The sequence below is a fragment of the Chiloscyllium plagiosum genome, unplaced genomic scaffold (genome assembly GCF_037043375.1).
Source record: "Chiloscyllium plagiosum isolate Xiang-an unplaced genomic scaffold, Cpla_swu_hap1 HiC_scaffold_23, whole genome shotgun sequence".
NCBI lineage: Eukaryota > Metazoa > Chordata > Chondrichthyes > Orectolobiformes > Hemiscylliidae > Chiloscyllium > Chiloscyllium plagiosum.
The window spans coordinates 60805142-60827165 of record NW_028270161.1 but is presented as its reverse complement, the minus strand read 5'-3'; the positions used below and the strand labels follow the sequence as shown (position 1 = coordinate 60827165).

General features: G+C 44.2%; 1 protein-coding gene across 3 annotated transcripts in view; it reads right to left on the bottom strand.

Moving 5' to 3' along the window:
• Nucleotides 1-22024, bottom strand: part of LOC122561437 (dynein axonemal heavy chain 3-like) — a 557691-nt gene that overhangs the window by 137847 nt on the left and 397820 nt on the right. For all 3 annotated transcript variants that reach the window (XM_087999740.1, XM_087999741.1, XM_087999742.1), the window contains 4 exons: nt 19570-19765; nt 16768-16788; nt 14130-14368; nt 12715-12864 (listed from right to left, as the gene is read on the bottom strand). In XM_087999740.1, coding sequence (XP_087855866.1) covers nt 12715-12864; nt 14130-14368; nt 16768-16788; nt 19570-19765 — 606 coding nt within the window. The remainder of the gene's footprint in view (nt 1-12714; nt 12865-14129; nt 14369-16767; nt 16789-19569; nt 19766-22024) is intronic.

The following is a 22024-nucleotide window of genomic DNA, read 5'->3' as shown; positions in this document are numbered from 1 at the left end:
CCCAGGGGATGTGGGTTCACATTCCACCTGCCCCTGAGGTCATAGAGTCATACAGTATAGAAACGGACTCTTTGGTCCACCTCGTCTATGCTGACCAAGTTTCCCAAACTAAACTAGTCACATTTGCCTGCGTTTGGCCCTTAACACTCGAAACCTTTCCCTAATCATGCACCAAATGTCTCACAAATGTTGTAACTGTACCTGCATCTACCACTTCCTCTGAAAGTTCATTCCACACATGAAATACCCCTGTGTGAAAACATTGCCCCTAAGGTCGCTTTTAAATCTTTCACCTCCCATTTTAAAGATATATCCTCTAGCTTTGAATTCCCTTACCATAGGGAAAAGACTTTGGCTACTCATCTTATCTGTGGCCCTTGTGATGTTATACACTTCTATTAAGGCACCCCGACCCTCCCATGGTCCAGGGAAAAAAGTCCTAGCTTATCCAATCTTGCTGTATAACTCAAGCGCCCCCCCCCACCCCCGACTCCTGGTAACGGCAACATCCTTGTGTGTCATAACATCGTTGATCCGAATGATTAGAAAATAATTACATTGCAACAAGTGCTGGCCTCGTGAAGTGTATAAACAAACTTTCTTATGTGCATTGCATAGTTAAAAAGAAAGCTATCAATCAAATCAAGGTCTTTCAAACAATAGCTATCCAAGTGCATATTGAGGGAAAATATTTCCTTTGGTGTTTTTGCAGATCTGGGGATGGAGCATTAAAACTCGAGCCAGGCTGGTCAGCTGATGTTTGTAAACACTTCTTCATAAAACAGCTGGAGATCTCAAAACACAAATTAATGTTTACTGGCGCGCATCCTTCCACAAATAGAGTTTCTGTACAACCCCTTCATGGTACTGAATACCCCTTCATGGTCCTGAATACCCCTTCATGGTCCTGAATACCCCTTCATGGTCCTGAATACCCCTTCATGGTCCTGAATACCTTGATCAAACCTCCTCTCACCGTTCTTTTCTCTCAGGAAAACAGTCCCAACTTCTCCGGTCTCTCTACATGACAAACATTTCTCCTCCCTGAGACTATTCCTGTGAATCTTTGCTGCACTCCTTTGTTTCATCCCAAAGTGCAATGCTCAGATGCAATATTCCATTTGAGGCCAACCAGTGCTTTGTGCAGGTTGAACATGGCTTTAGTTTAGGAGAAAGTGAGGTCTGCAGATGCTGGAGATCAGAGCTGAAAATGTGTTGCTGGAAAAGCGCAGCAGGTCAGGCAACATCCAAGGAACAGGAGAATCGACGTTTCGGGCATAAGCCCTTCTTCAGGAATGAGGAAGGTGTGCCAAGCAGGCTAAGATAAAAGGAGGGACTTGGGGAGGGGCGTTGGGAATGCGATGGGTGGAAGGAGGTTAAGGTGAGGGTGATAGGCCGGAGAGGGGGTGGGGGCGGAGAGGTCGGGAAGAAGATTGCAGGTCAAGAAGGCGGTGCTGAGTCCGAGGGTTGGGACTGAGATAAGGTGGGGGGAGGGGAAATGAGGAAACTGGAGAAATCTGTATTCATCCCTTGTGGTTGGAGGGTTCCTAGGCAGAAGATGAGGCGCTCTTCCTCCAGGCGTCGTGTTGCCATGGTCTGGCGATGGAGGAGTCCAAGGACTTGCATGTCCTTGGTGGAGTGGGAGGGGGAGTTAAAGTGTTCCACCATGGGGGAGTTGGGTTGGTTGGTGCGGGTGTCCCAGAGGTGTTCTCTGAAACATTCTGCAAGTAGGCGGCCTGTCTCCCCAATGTAGAGGAGGCCACATCGGGTGCAGCGGATGCAGTAAATGATGTGTGTGGAGGTGCAGGTGAATTTGTGACGGATATGGAAGGATTCCTTGGGGCCTTGGAGGGAAGTGAGGGGGGAGGTGTGGGCACACGTTTTGCATTTCTTGCGGTTGAAGGGAAAGGTGCCGGGAGTGGAGGTTGGGTTGGTGGAGGGTGTGGACCGGATGAGGGAGTCGTGGAGGGAGTGGTCTTTTCGGAATGCTGATAGGGGAGGGGAGGGAAATATATCCTTGGTGGTGGGGTCTGTTTGGAGGTAGCGGAAATGAAGAAGGGTGATAAGATGTATCTGGAGGTTGGTGGGGTGGTAGGTGAGGACCAGTGGGATTCTGTCCTGGTGGCGATTGGAGGGACGGGGTTCAAGGGCGGAAGAGCGGGAAATGGAGGAGATGCGGTGGAGGGCATCGTCGATCACGTCTGGGGGGAAATTGGGGTCTTTGAAGAAGGAGGCCATCTGGGTTGTTCGGTTTTGGAATTGGTCCTCCTGGGAGCAGATGCGGTGGAGACGAAGGAATTGGGACTATGGGATGGCGTTTTTACAGGGGGCAGGTTGGGAGGAGGTGTAGTCCAGGTAGCTGTGGGAGTCGGTCGGTTTATAGTAAATGTCCGTGTTGAGTCAGTTGCCTGAGATAGAAATGGAGAGGTCTAGGAAGGGGAGGGAGGAGTCTGAGACGGTCCAGGTAAATTTGAGGTCGGGTGGAAGGTGTTAGTAAAGTGGATGAACTGTTCAACCTCCTCGTGGGAGCACAAGGTAGCACCGATACAGTCATCGATGTAGCGGAGGAAAAGTTGGGAGGTGGTGCCAATGTAACCGTGGAAGATGGACTGTTCCACATATCTGATGGAGAGGCAGTCATAGCTGGGGCCCATGCGGGTGCCCATGGCTACTCCTTTGGTTTGGAGGAAGTAGGAGGATTGGAAAGAGAAGTTATTCAGAGTGAGGACCAGTTCAGTCAGTCAAAGGAGGGTGTCAGTGGAAGGGTACTGGTTGGGTCGGTGGGAAAGGAAGAAGCGGAGGGCCTGGAGGCTTTCGTGATGGGGGATGGAGGTGTATAGGGACTGGATGTCCATGGTGAAGATAAGGCGTTGGGGGCCGGGGAAGTGAAAATCATGGAGGAGGTGGAGGGCGTGGGTGGTGTCCGGAATATAGGTGGGGAATTCTTGGACTAAGGGGGAACAGGACCATGTCGAGGTATACAGAGATGAGTTCGGTGGGGCAGGAGCAGGCTGAGACAATGGGTCAGCCGGGGCAGTCAGGTTTGTGGATTTTGGGCAGGAGGTAGAAACTCCATCACTAGGTGCGGGGTTGTGGGACTATGAGGTTGGAGGCAGTGGATGGGAGATCCCCTGAGGAGATGAGGTTATGGATGGTCTGGGAGATGATGGTTTGGTGGTGGGAGGTGGGGTCATGGTCAAGGGTGCAGTAGGAGGAGGTGTCCGCGAGCTGGCATTTAGCCTCAGCGGTGTAAAGATCGGTGCGCCAAACTACCACCACGCCTCCCTTGTCTGCCGGTTTGATAGTGAGGTTGGGGTTGGAACGGAGGGAGTGGAGGGCTGCACGTTCCGAGGGTGAGAGGTTGGAGTGGGTGAGAGGTTGAGGCGGTTAATGTCGCAGTGGCAGTTGGCTATGAAGAGATCGAGGGCAGGTAAGAGGCCAGCACGGGGTGTCCAGGTGGATGGGGTGTGTTGGAGACGGGAGAAGGGGTCGTTAGAGGGTGGGCGAGAATCCTGGTTGAAGAAGTAGGCGCGGAGGCGAAGGCAGTGGAAGAATTTTTCGATGTCTCGCTGCGTGTTGAACTCGTTAATCTGGGAGCATAGGGGGATGAAGGTGAGGCCTCTGCTGTGGACTGATCTTTCGTCCTCAGAGAGGAGGAGGTTTGGAGGGATGGTGAAAATACGGCAGGGCTGGGAGCTAGGACCTGGGACCTGGTGTGGGGCTGGAGCTGGGAGTGGGTGCGGGATTAGGTGTGGGGACGGAGTTAGGCATGTGGGTGGAGTTAGGCATGGGGGTGGAGTTAGGCATGGGGGGGAGTTGGGCATGGGGGCGGAGTTGGGCATGGGGGCGGAGATCGGCGTGGGGGGCGGAGATCGGCGTGGGGGGTGGAGATCAGTGTGGGGCTTTTGTTTTCAAGGCGTCTGTTTAGTAAGCATTTACCCGTCCCTCCACATCCCCAAGTCGCTGCACCAAGACTCCCCTTGGAATTGTATTTTTTCATATTTTGTCATGGGATGTGCATGTCACTATCTGTACCAGCATTTATTGTTTGTCCCTAATTGACCTTGAGAAGGTGGGGGTGAGCTGCCTTCTTGACCAACTGCAGTCCGTGTGCTGTAAGTAAACCCAGAATGCCCTGAGGGAGGGCTCTCCAGTTTTGACCCAGCAACACTGAAGGAATGGTGATACATTTCCAAATCTGCTGCCCTTGTCATTCTAGAATGAAGTGGTCATGCATTTGGAAGGTGTCTCCTTGGAGAATTTCTAGTGTGCATCTTGTAGAAAGTACACAGGACAGCCAATGAACATTAATGGTGGAGGGAATGAGTGTTTGTGATGTGATAGCAATCAATTGGGCTGCTACGTCCTGGAAAGTGTCAAACTTCTTGAGTGTTGTTGGGACTACATCTATCCAGGCAGGTGTATTCCATCACACTCCTGACTTATACTTTGTAGATGATGGGCAGGCTTTGGGGAATCAGGGGGTGAGTTACCTACTGCAGATTCCTTGCCTCTGAACCACTCTTGTAACCACTGTATTTATGTCGGTAGTCCAGTTCAGTTTTTGGTCAATAGTGACTCTCAGGAAGTTGATAGTAGGGGACTGGTGATAGTAACGCCAATTAATTTCTAGAGATGGTGGTTAAATTCTTATATATTGGAGATGGTCATTGCCTGACATCTGTGTGGCATGAATGTTACTTGCCATTTGTCAGGCCAAGCCTGGATATTGTCCAGGTCTTGCTCTATTTGAACATGAACTGCTTCAGTATTTGCGGAACCATGAACATTATACAATCATCAGCAAGCATCCCATTTCTGACCTTATGATGGAGGGAATATCATTGATGAAGTGGCTGAAAATGATTGGACTTTTGAGGTCTTGTGCAGTTCTTCACACAACAAGGAGTGGAAATCTGAAACTCTTCCCCCAAGAAAAGTTGTTGGGGCTGCAGGTCAATTGATAAACTCAGGGCGAGATTAATAGATCATTATCAGATAAGGCCATGAACTGACAAGGGACAAGGTTGGCTAAATGAAGTGAAAGTACAGAACAACATGGTCTAATTCAATCGCAGAGCAGACCCAAAGGGATGAATGTTCTCCTTCTGTTCCTGTCTTAGATAAATATAAAACATGGTGTATTATTCTAACTTGGCCTAATGCTGAGAATCTTCTCACCGTGTTTGACTGGCTTGAACAGGGGCATGAGTCATTAGTGAAATAGCCCCACACAGGCTGGTATCCCATCACCAAGTCACTCTTTATTTATACTGTCCTTGACACTGATCCAGCTCCTTCAGAGTCAGCTGTCAGAGCGAACAGAATCTCTGATACTCCTGTTCTTTTTTCTTCTTTTATTCGTGAAGTACAAGTTTGTAAATCATTATTGATGTTTCACCACCAGGAAGAAAGGAAACACCCGAGTGTTTAAGGGGAATGCTGTGTGATCAAACCGTGAAGGGGAGGGCAGGGATTAAATCCAAATAGAGTTGGAGGGGAAAGCAACACACTCCACTCCCTGCGGTGACACTCCTGTTTGTACCTGTCAGACAGGGCTCCCTCATTGGACCAGATTAACAGCCCCAATCAGGGAACTCATATTCTATGAGGTCCACCTGGCTGACTTAATTACATTCAATACAATTGGCACTGATTTGGTTAAGGTTAGCTTTCACTCTGTCACAGAGTGTGAGAAAAGAAATGAAAATTATTCCCTTTAAGCAAGAGAGGGAGATTGGTTAGCAATGCAATTTAACAAACTCTTAATACATTCTATCCAATTTTGCACCACTGCACAAACTGACTCTTATTTGAGAAAGAGGAAGACTGAAAAAAAGAGGTGAGATGACAGAGAGACAGGAAGTAGAAAAGAGGAATAGCAGTGGATAAAAAGAATTTTGAGCTGTTTTCTCACACGATGTGGTAAAGATGTGATCTCTCTGATCACCAATGACACCTTGGGTAAACTGAGTAAGAACAAAGAAAATTTACAGCCCAGGAACAGGCCCTTCGGCCCTCCAAGCCTGAGCCTATCCAAATGCACTGTCTAAACCAGTTGGTCAATTCCTAAGCATCTGTATCCATCTACTCCCCACCTACTCATGCAACTGTCCAGATGCATCTTAAATGAATCTACCGTGCCTGCCTCTACCACCTCTGCTGGCAATGCATTCCAAACGCCCACCACAGCTAGTAGGCAGCTAGTCACAATTGGTCAATGAACCATAAATCAGACTAAGACCCTCATCTTCGAACTGAAATAAGACTTGTATTTATCAGGCAGATTCCTGTCCTGACCAGACCAGCACACAAATTGACAGAATTCTCAGCTTTAATCCAAGCTGGAATAAGGCTTGTGTTTATCAGGCCTGACCAATCATACAGAACCTGCGTACATTGGTATACAGCTGTCTGATCTATATCATTGATCTTCATTACTGAAGCAGAATTTTAAGTCCAGAACCTTCTTTGATGAAGATTTGATGAAGATTTGGGATTATTAATGATTTTAATTTGGTAAATTGAGCTGTGACATTTGCCACAATAGTGGTAAAATTATGTATTGTTGATTTTCAACCACCTTTATCTGATTTTAAGATCATAAGACCTTAATAAATGGGAGCATGCATAAGACTATTCAGCCCCTTGAACCTGCTCTGCCATTCAATAGGATCATGGCTAACTCAACATTCCTCATATCTACTTTCCTACCGCTCCAATGTAACCCTTGATTCCTCTATTAATCAAGAATCTATCTGTTGCAGCTTTAAGTATACACAAGGAATCTGCCTCCACAGCTGTCTGCAGCAGGGAGTTCCACAGACTCACAGTCCTCTGAGAGAAGAAATTCCTCCTTGTCTCAGTCTTCAATTGGTGCCCATTTATTCTGAGACTATGCCCTCTGGTCCTAGACTGCCCCATGAGAGGAAACATCCTCTCAGCATTTATCTGCCCAACCCATGAAGAATCTTATATGTTTCAATGAGATCACCTCTCATTCTTCTAAACTGCAATGCATAGAGTCCTGACCTGTTTAGCTTTTGTTCATTCAACAATCTCTCCATGCCATGAGATTTTAATGGACTAAATAATAGGTTTAAAAATTGACATTTTATAAAATGGCTGCAGTGTTCACCTGCCCACAAATTGAGGCACATTCAGGAAAGTATTGTGGAATAAATTGAGAATTTGTTAAAAGACTTTGAAAGCAGCCACTGAATCAGGTGTAAGAAAACATATTTCTCCTATTTCAGTTTTCACGTGTCTGATAAGGTGATTATCAATAATCATAACCATAAATTCAATTAAATTCCAGTGTACCGATTTAAAAAAAGGGGTCATAGTGAAGAGCATGGACGTGTCACTGGTTAGAGTTTACTCAAATAATTTTTTATAGGGTTGTGGTAGTTCAAATTTGCCAATGTCAATTTAGATATTTTATTGTTAACAGAGATCTGGGTAACTAACAACTCCAGCACAGATTTAAAAGAGAACACAAAGAGTTCTCAATCAAGCCTGGAGAAAGCGAGGGTGAAGTCTCAGTGAGTGGAAGAGCCACGGGAAAGGGTGGCAGAAGCTGAACATCGCCATAGCATCAGAGACTGAGGGGCAAGCTGATCGAAATATACAAAATTACGAGAAAAGATGGATGGTTGGAGTCTTTCCCAGGGTGGAAATGTCACATACTAGGGGCACATGTAAGGTGAGATGGGAAATGTTTAAATGAGATGCATGAGGAAAGTTTTTTACATAGAGGGTGATAGGTGCCTAGAACACCATACCAGGGGAGGTGGTAGAAGCAGATATGATAGCAATGTTTAAGAGGCATTTAGACAGATACATGAACAAGGGACTAGAGCAATATGGACTGTGTGCAGGAAATGGGATTAGTTTTGAATGGCATCATAGTCAGGCACAGACACAGTGAGCTGAATAGTCTGTGCCTGTGCTCTATTGTTCTATGCTCTATTCACCTGATGGCAGTAGTCTTCCAGAGAATTTGGAACAGGCTTGGGAACAGCCCATTCCCAATAGAGAGGGGAAAGGGAAGGGAACACACTCCACAGCAGATGACTCTCCACAGGAGGCACACATCAGATTACCGAGGAGAAAGTGAGGTCTGCAGATGCTGGAGATCAAAGTTGAAACTTTATTGCTGGAACAGCACAGCAGGTCAGGCAGCATCCAGGGAACAGGAGAAGAAGGGCCTGTGCCCGAAACGTCGAATCTCCTGTTCCCTGGATGCTGCCTGACCTGCTGTGCTGTTCCAGCAATAAAGTTTCAACACATCAGATTACCACCCACCAACATCCAGAGATCAAATCTGCAAAAAAGCCTGAATTTAGTTGCCGACACTAAGGAGAGTTTTAAACCTTGGTTAGGATGAATATACTGAATATGGGTTGTTAAGATTAGAGTGGCACTGGAAAAGCACAGCAACTTTTGCCCGAAACGTTGAATTTCCTGCTCCTTGGATGCTGCCTGACCTGCTGTGCTTTCCCAGCACCACACTCTCGACTCTGATCTCCAGCATCTGCAGTCCTCACTTTCACCTGAATATGGGTTGTCCCAAGTTTTAAATTCATAGAATCCATACAGTGTACGAAGAGGCCATTCAGTCTATCAGGTTCATACTGAAGCTCCAAAGAGCATCCCACACAGACCCAGCCCCACCCTATCCCATGGCTAATCCAATTAATTTACATATCCTTGGACTCTACAAGACAATTCAACATGACCAATCCACCTAACCTGCATCTTTGGGCTGTGGATGGAAGCTGGAGCATCCAGAGGAAACTCACATAGACTTGGGAAGAATGTGCAAACTCCACACAGCCACCCAGGGCTGGAATCGTAGCCAGATGCCTGGTGCCGCAAGGCAGCAGTGCTAACCACTGAGCCACCATGCCACCCATTGTTAATTCAAATTGATGTTCTAAAAGAAGGATAAATGTAAAACAAGAGAGAAATATCATTGATATTTGTTTTTTTTGTGACATGGATGTGTCAAATTATAGATTTTCAATTTTCAATTTCCTTCATCTGATTTTTATATCAGAGACCTTCATGAACTAAATTAAGTTCTTGGATCACTGGGGTATATTTTGTGGTAAGCATAAATTCTACAAGAGAGACGGCTTGCACCTTAATAGGTTAGGGACCAGCATTCTGGCAGGCAGGTTTTCTACTGCAACACCGCTACGTTTAAACTAAGTAGCGGGGGGGGAGGGGACAAGCTGGATATTTAAAAAGGAAATTGAAGGGAAGGTTAGAATAAGAGAAGTCAAGAAAGACAACTGTATCAATGAGGCAGAAAACTCAGAAAGGGATCATGCTGTAAGGTTGAGTGAAATAAGGGTTGATGGGAAGGGTGAGAGCAGTAACAAATTAAAAATACTATACATGAATGCACGAAGCATTAGAAATAAGATGGATGAGCTTGAGGCTCTTTTGGAAATTGGCAGATACGATATTGTGGGGATAACTGAGACGTGGCTTCAAGTGGACAGGGCCTGGGAAATGAATATTCAAGGATACATGTGTTATCGTAAGGACAGACTGACGGGCAGAGGGGGTGGGGTGGCCTTGTTGGTAAGGGACGATATTCAGTCCCTTGCGCGGGGGGACCTAGAGTCAGGAGATGTAGAGTCAGTGTGGATAGAGCTTCAAAATACTAAGGGTAAAAAGACCCTCTTGGGAGTTATCTACAGCCCCCAAACAGTAGTCTGGATGTCGGATGTAAGTTAAATCAGGAGCCGAAATTGGCCTGTCGTAAAGATGTTACTACATTTGTTATGGGGGATTTTAACATGCAGGTAGACTGGGAGAATCAGGATGGTATTGGGCCTCAAGAAAGAGACTTTGTGGAGTGCCTCAGAGATGGATTCTTAGAGCAGCTGGTGCTGGAGCCGACCAGGGAGAAGGCAATTCTGGATCTGGTATTGTGTAACGAACCAGAATTGGTCAGAGACCTCAAAGTGAAGGAGCCATTGGGAAGTAGTGACCATAATACAATAAGCTTCAATCTGCAATTTGAGAGGGAAAGGGTACAGTCAGAAGTGACAGTACTTCTGTTGAATAAAGGGAACTATGGAGCTATGAGGGAGGAGCTGGCCAAAGTTCAATGGTGCAATACCTTAGCAGGGATGACCGTGGAGGAACAATGGTGGATATTTCTGTGTATAATGCAGAAGTTACAGGATCAGTTCATTCCCAAAAGGAAGGAAGATCCCAGGAGGACGCATGGGCGGCCGTGGCTGACGAGGGAAGTTAAGAAACATATAAAGTTAAAAGAGAAAAAGTATAACATAGCTAAGATAAGTGGGAAAACTGAGGACTGGGAAGCTTTTAAAGAGCAACAGAGGATTACTAAGAAGGAAATACGCAGAGAAAAAATGAGGTACGAAGGTAAACTGGCCAAGAATATTAAGGAGGATAGTAAAAGCTTTTTTAGGTATGTGCAAGGCAAAAAAATGGTTAGGACAAAAATTGGGCCCTTGAAGACAGAAACAGGGGAATATATTACTAGGAACAAATAAATGGCAGAGGAATTAAATGGGTACTTCAGATCTGTGTTCACTGGGGAAGACACAAGCAATCTCCCTGAGGTAACAGTGGCTGAAGGACCTGAACTTAAGGGAATTTATATTTGCCAGGATTTGGTGTTGGAGAGACTGTTAGGACTGAAGGTTGATAAGTCTCCGGGGCCTGATGGTCTGCATCCCAGGGTACTGAAGGAGGTGGCTCGGGAAATCGTGGATGCGTTGGTGATTATTTTCCAGAGTTCAATAGATTCGGGGTCGGTTCCTGAGGATTGGAGGGTGGCTAATGTTATACCACTTTTTAAGAAAGGTGGGCGAGAGAAAGCAGGAAATTATAGACCAGTTAGTCTGACCTCAGTGGTGGGAAAGATGCTGGAGTCTATTATAAAGGATAAAATTACTGCACATCTGGATAGTAGTAACAGGATAGGACAGAGTCAGCATGGATTTATGAAGGGGAAATCATGCTTGACTAATCTTTTTGAATTTTTTGAGGATGTAACTCTGAAGATGGATGAGGGAGATCCAGTAGATGTAGTGTACCTGGACTTTCAGAAAGCTTTTGATAAAGTCCCACGCAGGAGGCTAGTGAGTAAAATTAGGGCGCATGGTATTGGGGGCAAAGTACTGGATTGGATTGAAATTTGGTTGGCTAATAGGAAACAAAGGGTAGTGATAAACGGCTCCATTTCGGAATGGCAGGCAGTGACCAGTGGGGTACTGCCGGGATCCGTGCTGGGACCGCAGCTTTTTACAATATATGTTAATGATATTTGCTAATGTTATCAGCAATAACATTAGCAAATTTGCTGATGATACAAAGCTGGGTGGCAGGGTGAAATGTGATGAGGATGTTAGGAGATTACAGGGTGACCTGGATAAGTTAAGTGAGTGGGCAGATGCATGGCAGATGCAGTTTAATGTGGATAAATGTATGGTTATCCACTTTGGTGGCAAGAACAGGAAGGCAGACTACTACCTCAATGGAATCAATTTATGTAATGGGGCAGTACAGAGAGATCTGGGTGTTCTTGTACACCAGTCAATGAAGGCAAGCATGCAGGTACAGCAGGTAGTGAAGAAGGCTAATAGCATGCTGGCCTTCATAACAAGAGGAATTGAGTATAGAAGCAAAGAGGTGCTTCTGCAGCTGTACAGGGCCCTGGTGAGACCACACCTGGAGTACTGTGTGATGTTCTGGTCTCCAAATTTGAGAAAAGACATTCTGGCTATTGAGGGAGTGCAGCGTAGATTCACGAGGTCAATTCCTGGAATGGCAGGATTACCTTACACTGAAAGACTGAAGCGACTGGGCTTGTATACCCTTGAGATTCGAAGACTGAGAGGGGATCTGATTGAGACGTATAAGATTATGAAAGGATTGGACACTCTGGCAGTAGGAAACATATTTCCACTGATGGGTGAATGCCGAACCAGAGGACACAGCTTAAAAATACGGGGTAGACCATTTAGGACAGAGCTCAGGAGAAACTTCTTCACCCAGAGAGTGGCGGCTGTGTGGAATGCTCTGCCCCAGAGGGCAGTGGAAGCCCACTCTCTGGATTCATTTAAGAAAGAGTTGGATAGAGCTCTCAAAGATAGTGGAATCAAGGATTATGGAGATAAGGCAGGAACAGGATACTGATTAGGAATGATCAGCCATGATTATATTGAATGGCGGTGCAGGCTCGAAGGGCTGAATGGCCTACTCCTGCACCTATTGTCTATTGTCTATTACATTGGGCTCCTTATAAAGGGCTGTCCCAGTGGCTCTGCTTCTAAAACTCAATCTGTTGTAATCTAGTGAAGCACTAATTTATTTTAACCTCCCTTTCTCCATTTCACAAGTTGATCCAGTTGTGGGGAATAAACAAGATTATAAACAAATCTTCAAGATATCCTGATGGTGATACTGACTAAATTGCCAGCAATGTTGTGTTATTGAAAATGGGTTCTCTTATTAACTTGGCTGATAGGGTCTACCTGAGTAAGGACAGAATGAAGAGAATGGGATTTATGAATCTTTCTTCAACTTGGTTGTTTTGGCTTCCCAAATTACAGAAGCAGCAAAACAAAATTTGCTTCAGGAACTTTAAAATAAGCAAGCCTCCTGCACTGTAGAATATGGCTGTATTGTTTCCACAGGGATATGGTGTAACAGTGAGCTTACCTGTCAAACCAATAGCCGTGGTCTATCCATTGACGAAGCAGTTCCACTGGAGGCTGGGCTCCATATTTCTCCTTTGCTGGCATGTTGAGGTCATCAACAAAAACATAAACTCTTCTAACTTGCTGGGTCCCAGAGATAATTTTTCTCCTCCTGTTTAGTAAAATGATATGGGTGGTCATTATTCAATTGGTTTCTACATTCAGGTGATCCATCACCGTGTAGAATTATAAACAGTGGCCACATTCACGACGTCGGAAATGTATCTGTCTCTCCCTCTCACTCTTTCACGCTCTGCCCCTTAAATTCACTCCTACTCTCTTGCTTTCTCTTCCCACTTCAATCAGCTTCAGCATCATTGATTTGGAGTGACCCAGTATTCCCAGCACTGGGATAACTACTGAGGAATTAGTAGCTGTTAAATCCAGCAAGTTAGAAAATGGAAATGAACTGTTCCCGGGCAGTAACACAGCTCCCTCAGAGATTCACTCAGAGATTCAACAACCTTCCCCATTTTCACATTGCCAATCCTTCAGGATAAGCCAGGATTATCTATGATTTGAAGATTAATGCCTTCGGAAATAATAAAAGGAGATATGTTGTTGGACGATTCAAGACAAATTGAAAAATTACACCAGTCATTCCTAAAAATATTCAATAAAAAATGAAAGAACTGCAGATGCTGTATATCAGAAACAAAAACAGCAATTACTGGAAAAGCTCCAGTTACCCTTCCTCCAAGGAAAAGTCACCAGACCTGAAACATTAACTCTTATTTCTTTTCACAGATGATGCCAGACCTGCTGAGCTTTTCCAGCAATTTGATTTTGTTTCTAAAATATATTCATTTTGGAAAAGAGAATAGTGAATGGTCCAGTTGGATCAATTTCTGTTCTGTAAGAACAGAACTGAGAGGTGGTTGGACATTTCAGGAAATCAATGAGGAATTGGCAGGGGGAGAGATGAGGAAGATGGAGGCAGGAGTTTACTCCTTTTACTCTCTTTCTGGAATAAACATGGGAGTTATCACTGCAGATTAGGTGTCTTATCGCACTGGTTACTTGCATAATCCCATGTCTTCTTGTTCATTTACTCTATCCTCTAATCTATATTCTTCGCCCTTTGGCAGCTATCAGCTTTCCCAAAGTGTCGAGGCAGATTCCCTGCTTTGAGACTGGACTGGATACCATTTGTGAATTTGTTCCTTTACCCAGTTGTATCTTTGCTTTGGAATTGAAAATATTAAAACAACAAAGTTCAACCAAAAGGACTCTTTCTCACTCCAAAACAGCTCCTGGCAAAAGCATTAGCTCCTTCACAGATTAGATTCCTTCAATTTCATGCTCAGTCAAATGAAACCTTATTCCCACTGCAAAAAAATTCAAGCTGATTATTTGATGATCAATTAGTATGCATACTTTTCTTGCTGTGTGAGGATGATCTCCTGGGTTTGATTGGCTGTAGTCTGTGCTGAGAAAGTGATTTGGCACACAGTATATTTTTGGGCCATGAGATTTCGCAGGAATCTGTTGATGATAGCTGTCTTGCCAGTGCCTGTGGGTCCTACAAATAGCAATGGCTTATTGTGCAGCAACAATCTCTCAAGAAAATACGTCTGCATCGCTGTCTCCGTGGTGTCAACAATAATGTCATTTAGCTGCAGGAACAATAAAAGTATAACTTTAGGATGACATGAATAAACAGAAACACCAAAATAGAGCCACTACTCATGGTATACATAGGCTAGCCCCAGCCTGGGAAAGACAGTTATGCAGACTGATTCCTAGGTCTACTTTATAAAGGGCTCAGGTGATGAGTTCCAGCCAGACATGCCATTGCCTGTTACAAGGGAACTCATACTTAACAATCTCAATAAGGAAATTAATGGGTGATTCCCCACAGGCCATAAAGGGAGTAGCATTGTCGGATTTATAGAATTGTTGTACCATTGTCAATATGAAGTTATTTCAGACCTTTCTGCTTAATAGGTAAACAATATACTTAAAGGCCCCAAAAGCCTGACTCTGATTTCAAAATTCTACTCTGACTTTATTAGTAAAACAGATCCCAAATTTCCACAGTACCACCTGATAAGAAATGGTCAGTCTGCATTACGAAGGAGCTTGAAGGTTTTCTCTTCTGATACAAATAAACTTTTGTGAGATCGGTATTTAGTGGATCTTCATTACAGAATAAACGATAAACATTTGAGCTACAAGATGACTCATTTACTTCTACCAGCTGCTGAGGGTCCAAGATTTTGTGATTAATTCTGGTTAACCATGAGGAATGAACCATAACAGTTTGATTGCTGCATTTGGTAAGTACTTACCGTCTTCCCATCTGAAACTATAACAAAAGTGAACAAGTGATGCTACACCTCTTCAAATCATTGGTCAGAATGTATTTGGAGTACTGTGTTCAGTTCTGGGCGCCTTATTAAAGGATGAACGTTAAAGCCCTGGAGCGAGTGCAAAGGAGATTTACTGAAATGATACCAGGAATGAGGAATTTTACACACAAGGAAACATTAGAGAGATTGGACTAATTTTCCTTGGAGCAAAGAAGAATAAGAGGTGACCCTATTGAGATGTTCAAAATTGAACAATTCTGACAGGGTAAAGGAGGATATTCTGTTTCTACTAATTGGAATGTCAGTAACTAAGGGTCACAATTTCAAGGATGTCAGCAAGAGAGCCCAGAGTGAGATGATGAGAAACTTCTATACTCAGAGAGTTGTTAGGATTTAGAATGCAATGCCTGCAAAAGTAGTGGAGGCAGATTCCAAAGTATGTTTCAAAAGAGAGTTGGATATATGTTTGAAAGTGATAAATTTAGAAGGTTATGGTGATGGTGCTAGAGAGTGGGACTAACTGGATAGCTCTTTCTGGAGCCAGTATAGACACAATGGGTTGAATGGCCTCTTTTTATACTGTACATTCTATGGTAACCTGAGAATGCTGATTAAAGATCTCATCATTTTCCTGAGTCAGATTGCCACATGGCACAGGGAACAACTGTTGACTCCAAATTCAAGCCTGCTGATATGAGCTGAGTGATTAGGAATGCCAAGTAAAATGTCAGCCCTTTCAAAGAAGATTCTGCAAGAACAGTAAATGGCACAACATTAAATGACAATTATTCTTCAACACAGTTGAGCAAGTGATCAAGCTAGGTTCACCAATAATTTATTCATTGAGGGAGTAGAAAGCCTAAAATATTCAAAGAGTCAAAGTAGCAAGTTTATTAGGCAGTACAGATATGATGGGCTGAATGACCTCAATTTACAGTGTAAATGTCATTCTGCAGTGAAACATTTGACCCCAAGATGAGATTGAACCTCCTTTTTGCACTATCATGAAGACCATCTATTCTGACCTCTGTAACTCTCACCAGATTTGTCTTTGTCTCAGCTCATCTGCCGCTGAAACCCTCTCAACTCGGCTCTGATGCCTTCATTTCAAAATTCTAATGCTTGTTTCGAACTCCCTCTGTGGCCTTGCCCCTGCTGCTTACATTAGTCTGTAATCAAAATTATGATTCTTGGATTTTGAACTGTACATCTATAATTCATTCTTGGGTTTTTTTCCAATGTCAAAATCCAATAGTCACTGAATTTCCTGGCAGTAATTTCATTCAAGTGACACTTCTCATTTTACCCTGTTGCAATCTCAAGCTATCAGCAAAATACAGAGGACTTGAATGTATATTCAGTGAGGAGATTGCTATGAAAATGGGTAGATTCCATTTTCAATCCCTTACCCCTAGCTACTTCAAACTTTAACTATGGTGGAATTCAATGATTTGTTTCCATGGCATGACTCAGAAGAGTGAAGTTTCAGACTGGAGTTAGCACAATGAAGACTGATTATATATTTGAATTGGTGCAGTTTCGCATGTCAGTGGAGTCCCTTGGCATTATAGGAGATGACATATTCAATAGCAGGGCTTAACAGTTCCACTCTGTCTCTTACAAGATTAATTACAAGCAAAATAGCAGCAACTGAAATATAGTCTCCAGTGAGCTCCGAAATGTTACTGGTGGCTTTGACCTACCCGAATATCTTGACCGTCAGCCTGGATAGGTTGAGGGTGAGTCCAGTGCACAGCCCAGGATATCCATCAAGAACAGTAATGACATGCAAAAGAATACATACCAACACTGAGATCACTCCAGCCTGACAATATCTTACTGATGAATTGTAATAATATTCACTCAGAACCTGTTATTCAGAACTGTCACGAGCTTTACCATTAACTGTATTATAGTTGTCATATCAATAATCCAGATACTAGCTGAACAATATAGTGATTATAACAGTTGGGTGTAATATAACAAAAACAAACATCCTTTTAATAATTTGGTTTTAATTATATTTAGTGTCGAATAAGGAATGATAACTCATCCTTAACAAGAAGCAGGAAGATTTGGAGATACAGAAGGTGAAAGGTTGATTGGTTGATTGACTGAAGGAGAATTAAACATGGCTTGTGATCTAAATTTCCTCTACACTGGCCATTTTGTACCTGAGCTATCATTCACAATATCTATAGAATTTCCATAGAATCCCTACAGTGTGAAAACAGGCCATTTGGCCCATTAAGACCTCACCAACCCTCCAAAAAGCAGCCCATCCAGACCCATCCCCTACCCTTTCCCTGTAACCTTACATTTCCCCTGGTTAATGCACTTAACATACAGATCCCTGAACACTATGGGCAATTTAGCATAGCCAATCCACCAAACTTGCACGTCTATGCACTGTGGGAGGAAACCAGAGCACCTGGAAGAAACACATGCAGACATGGGAGAATGTGCAAAATCCACACAGACAGTTGCCTGGGGTCGGAATTGAACCCAGGTCCTTGGCACTGTGAGATGGCAGCATTAGCCATTACTGTGAGACGGCACCACCCCTATTGAGGTGATGAGGAGCTGATTGATAACAACTTACTGGGGTCTCTGACTCAAGCAGGATTTTTTACCTCTCTGGGGCTGGCTGGGAGGTTCCAGAATTGTATCTGACTGAACTGACAGCATGAAGGAGAGACCATTGAGGCAAATGTGATGCTGGCAATTTAGGAAGCCACCTCTGGAAAAACAGGTCCCCTGGCTATGTTCCTGGAAGGATAGGCACAGTGTTGCAAACTCTATGGCAACACATACCATCTGTAGTTCCAGCACAGTTTGCTTATTGCAAATGGATGTTTCTGGTTTTTATACTCTTCCTAACGTTTTGCCTTAGAAATCAGTATTCAGCTGTGAGTGGTGTCTGAGAGGAAGTGAGCAAAGCTCTTCCTCATATTTCTGACTTTGTTAGACAGACTGCAATGGACAGGCAAATGAGGTACCATCCATGGACATTCTCATTTCTCAATTTACTTTGGAGGAAAGCACATTGAAGCAGCTGAAGATGGTCAGGCCTAGGACACTACCCTGAAGATGGTTGGGCCTAGGACACTACCCTGAGCTGGTCCTGCAGGGATGTCCTGGAGCTGGGGTGACTGATCTCCAACAACTATGATCATCTTCCTATGTGCTGGTATGACTCCAACTAGTGGAGAGTTTTACCTTGATACCCACTGATTCCAGTTTTGCTAGGGCTCCTTGGTGCCAATCTCAGTCGAATGCAGCCTGGATATCAAGTGCTGTCACTCTCACCTCACCTCTGAAAATCAACTCATTTGTCCATGTTTCAACCAAGACTTTTTTTTAGATTAGATTTCCTACAGTGTGGAAACAGGCCCTTCGGCCCAACCAGTCCACACCGACCCTCCGAAGGAACCCACCAAGACCCATTTCCCTCTGAATGATGCACCTAACACTACGGGCAATTTACCACGGCCAATTCACCTGACCTGCACATCTTTGGACTGTGGGAGGAAACTGGAGCACCCAGAGAAAACCCATGCAGACACGGGGAGAATGTGCAAACTCCACTCAGACAGTCGCCCGAGGTTGGAATCGAACCTGGGACCTGGCACTGTGATGGCGGTAGTGCTAAACACTGAGCCACTGTGCTGCCCAGGTCAAGAACTGAGTGGTCCTGGCAGAGTCAAACTGAGCAGATGCTGCTTGATAACATTGTTGTTGACATCTTCCATCACTTTATTGATGATTTGACAGTGGACTGATGGGGTGGTAATTGGCAGGTTGGATTGTCCTGCTTTTTGTGTTCAGGATATACTTGGGCAATTTTCCATATTATTTGGGTAGATGCCAGTGTTATAAGTGTACTGAAATAACTTGGCTAGGGTTGTGGCAACATTTGGAACACAAATCTTGAGGATTACTGCTGGAATCTTGTTGGGGCCCATAACCTTTGCAATAGCTAATGCAACCAGCCATTTCTTGATATCACACGGAGTGAATTGAATTGGCTGAAGATTGGCATGAGATGCTTAGAACCTCTGTGGGAGGCTGAGACAGATCATCGACTCAGCAATTCTGGCTAAAGATTGTTGCAACTGCTTCAGCCTTATCTTTTGTACTGATGTTAGTCTCTTCCATCATTGTGGATGGGGATATTTGTGGAGCCTCATCCTCCAGTGAGTTCCACCACCATTCATGACTGGACATAACAGGACAGCAAAACTTAGATCTGATCCATTGGTTGCAGGATCACTTAGCATGGTCCAACACTTGCTGCCTGTACTGTTTGACATGCAAGTAGTCCTGTTTGGTAGTTTCACCAGGTTCACCTGATTTTATTACATCCCTTAGTACATACGAATTTTAGGAAATGAGTCCCTTATTAAGTACATACTTTCGTAAGTGTCTAATGAATACATCCCTGAACAATTACTCATCTTAGTAACCACATATCTCCATGAATATATTCCTTAATAACTGCCTACATTTATACTCTGCTGAATGTCAACAGTAGTGATCAGGTCTCTCCATGTGCACCATGATGAAAAGGTTCTTTTGAGGTAGACATAGTCGAAAACACTCCCTTTCTTTGGGATTTGCAAAGCTCGCGGAAATTTTAAATCTTTCGGTCTTGGATATGTTGAGTCCCATTCACAGAAATTGCTGAAAAAGTCGCTGAATCTGCAAATTAAAATTTGTTACTGAATGAATGATCAATGTTGAAATATGAAGTGACTTAAATAAAGTTTTCGTTTTGAATCAGAATATACAATACTTATTGTAGAATCCCCACAGTGTGGAAACAGGTCCTTCAGCCCAACACTGACCCTCCAAAGAGTAACCCACCCAGACCCATTCCCCCTAACCTAACCTACACATCCCTGAACACTACAGCAATTTAGCATGGCCAGCTCACCTAACATGCAAGTCTTTGGATTGTGGGAGGAAACCGGAGCACCCAGAGGAAACCCACTCAGACACGGGGAGAATGTGCAAACTCCACACAGACAGTCACCCGAGGCTGGAATCAAACCCAGGTCCCTGGCGCTGTGAGGTAGCAGTGCTAACCACTGAACTACCCACACGGTGATATCAGAGTGATATTCTGCAAATATTTATCTACATTTTCACAATTTAAGTAGGTCCACTGCGAAACTGTGCAAATAACATTTAAACAATACACAGCAGCAGGAACAATGTGGTGAATTTTACTTTTTTTTTGCCTATATTCAAATTGTATTAATTTTTTGTTGCGACATGAGGCCTAGCAAATACCTTCACCACTTCTTACTAAACCATACCTGATTAACCAGCTACCCCGCTCCTGACAGGTCTGTCATGTCTGACTTCTGTCCCATTTTAGCATGTGCCTTTCTGAAAAACCAGGCCGTGTGGAACTCAGCGGCATCATCTTTAACAAACTGCTGTGAATCTAGACCAGCACTGTCAGTCCAGAGCTGTCCCAATAGAAGGCTAATCCCTTAACTGGACTGAGGCCTGCTGAGATCTATAAGAAGCCTTCTTCCTTTGTGTCTGCGCTAAACAGCAAGGGCAAGCAGCAGGAATAGGAGCTTGGTTTCTCTGAAAGGCAAGGCAGTGTAAGGCAGGGATGCTGTAAGCATCCAGACAGGCTCAGAGTGAGTGAGTGCTCTGATAGTGAGTGAACAGCCCAGAGATGCAACTTGGTCCAGTCCCTGAGCTGAGTGAGTATCCCTGAGCACACATTGTCCTTGCTGCAGCATTACAATGATAGTTACCAGAGCAGTCCACAGTGCAGAAGTATGTAGTGAGTGAACTGGAGATGTGCCATGAAGGTACTTAGGAATGTGACAGATACCAATGTCCATGGATGTGGGGTATGTGCGGCTGGTGCCCATGGAGTGTGCCCTGAGTTGCTGATGTCCATGGTCAAAAATGGAGATCATTTGGAGGAAGCAGTGAGCTGAATCTGACAGGGACTCTCTGTCGAGTTTGGTAAAATGGGTTTCTGAAGAACAATGGGGTAAGGTGTGTTGTTAGCAATGTGTTTCACAAGCGTTAATACACATCAACTGGCATTCTGTAGCTGCTTAGTGAGAATCTCGCCATGTCGCTTGTGTAAAACATAAAAGGTGGAACAGGATGATCTTGATGTTGAGGTGGGCCTTGCTGAGGTTCTAATGAATTCTCGCTGAACTTCTTTCGTACATTATCAAAATAGTCATTTGGAAGATTCTGTCTAAGGATCCTTGGTGGATTTTTGCAGTGCATATCTTGAAAATTGTACACACTGCTGCTTGCGAGTGTTGGTGGTGGATGGAGAGAATATTTATGGATGTAGTGCCAATCAAGCCAGCTGCTTTGTCCCTGGATGGTCTCAACCTTCCAGGTAAGTGCACTCATCCAGGTAAGTGGAGAATATTCCCTCACATTCCTGACTTGTGCCTTGTCGATGGTGGACCGGCGTTGGGAAGTCAGAAAGTGAATCATTTTGCAGGATCTTGATGTTGAGACATTTGCACTTGAATCTCTGGAGTGGGTGTGAATGCACAATCTTCTAACTCTGGTGGGATTTCTAACATTGAGTCAAGACTGATTCTGCATGCAAGAAGAACATTGCTAAACGACAAATTATTTTATCTCTTAGAAATATTCTTATGCTTGGCAGATGGAGTTCTGAGAAATGGTTCATTTCCCAAGTAGGCGTCGATGATGAATTTCATGCAATGAATCTTCAGGCATTATGCAGAGTAAGATATGCAATGAAAACTCGCTATTGTGCAGTTCCTCAAAGTCATGACTCATGCTGTCTTTAGTTCTCCAGTGTGAGCTGGTTATAACTTAGCTTCAGGAATGATTGTCTGTGTCAGCTCAAGTGACGACATGTTCTTCTCACAGGATTTTACCCTGAAGCGTTATTATCCTTGTCACCAAGCTGTTTGCTTGGTTTTTAAAGTTTTG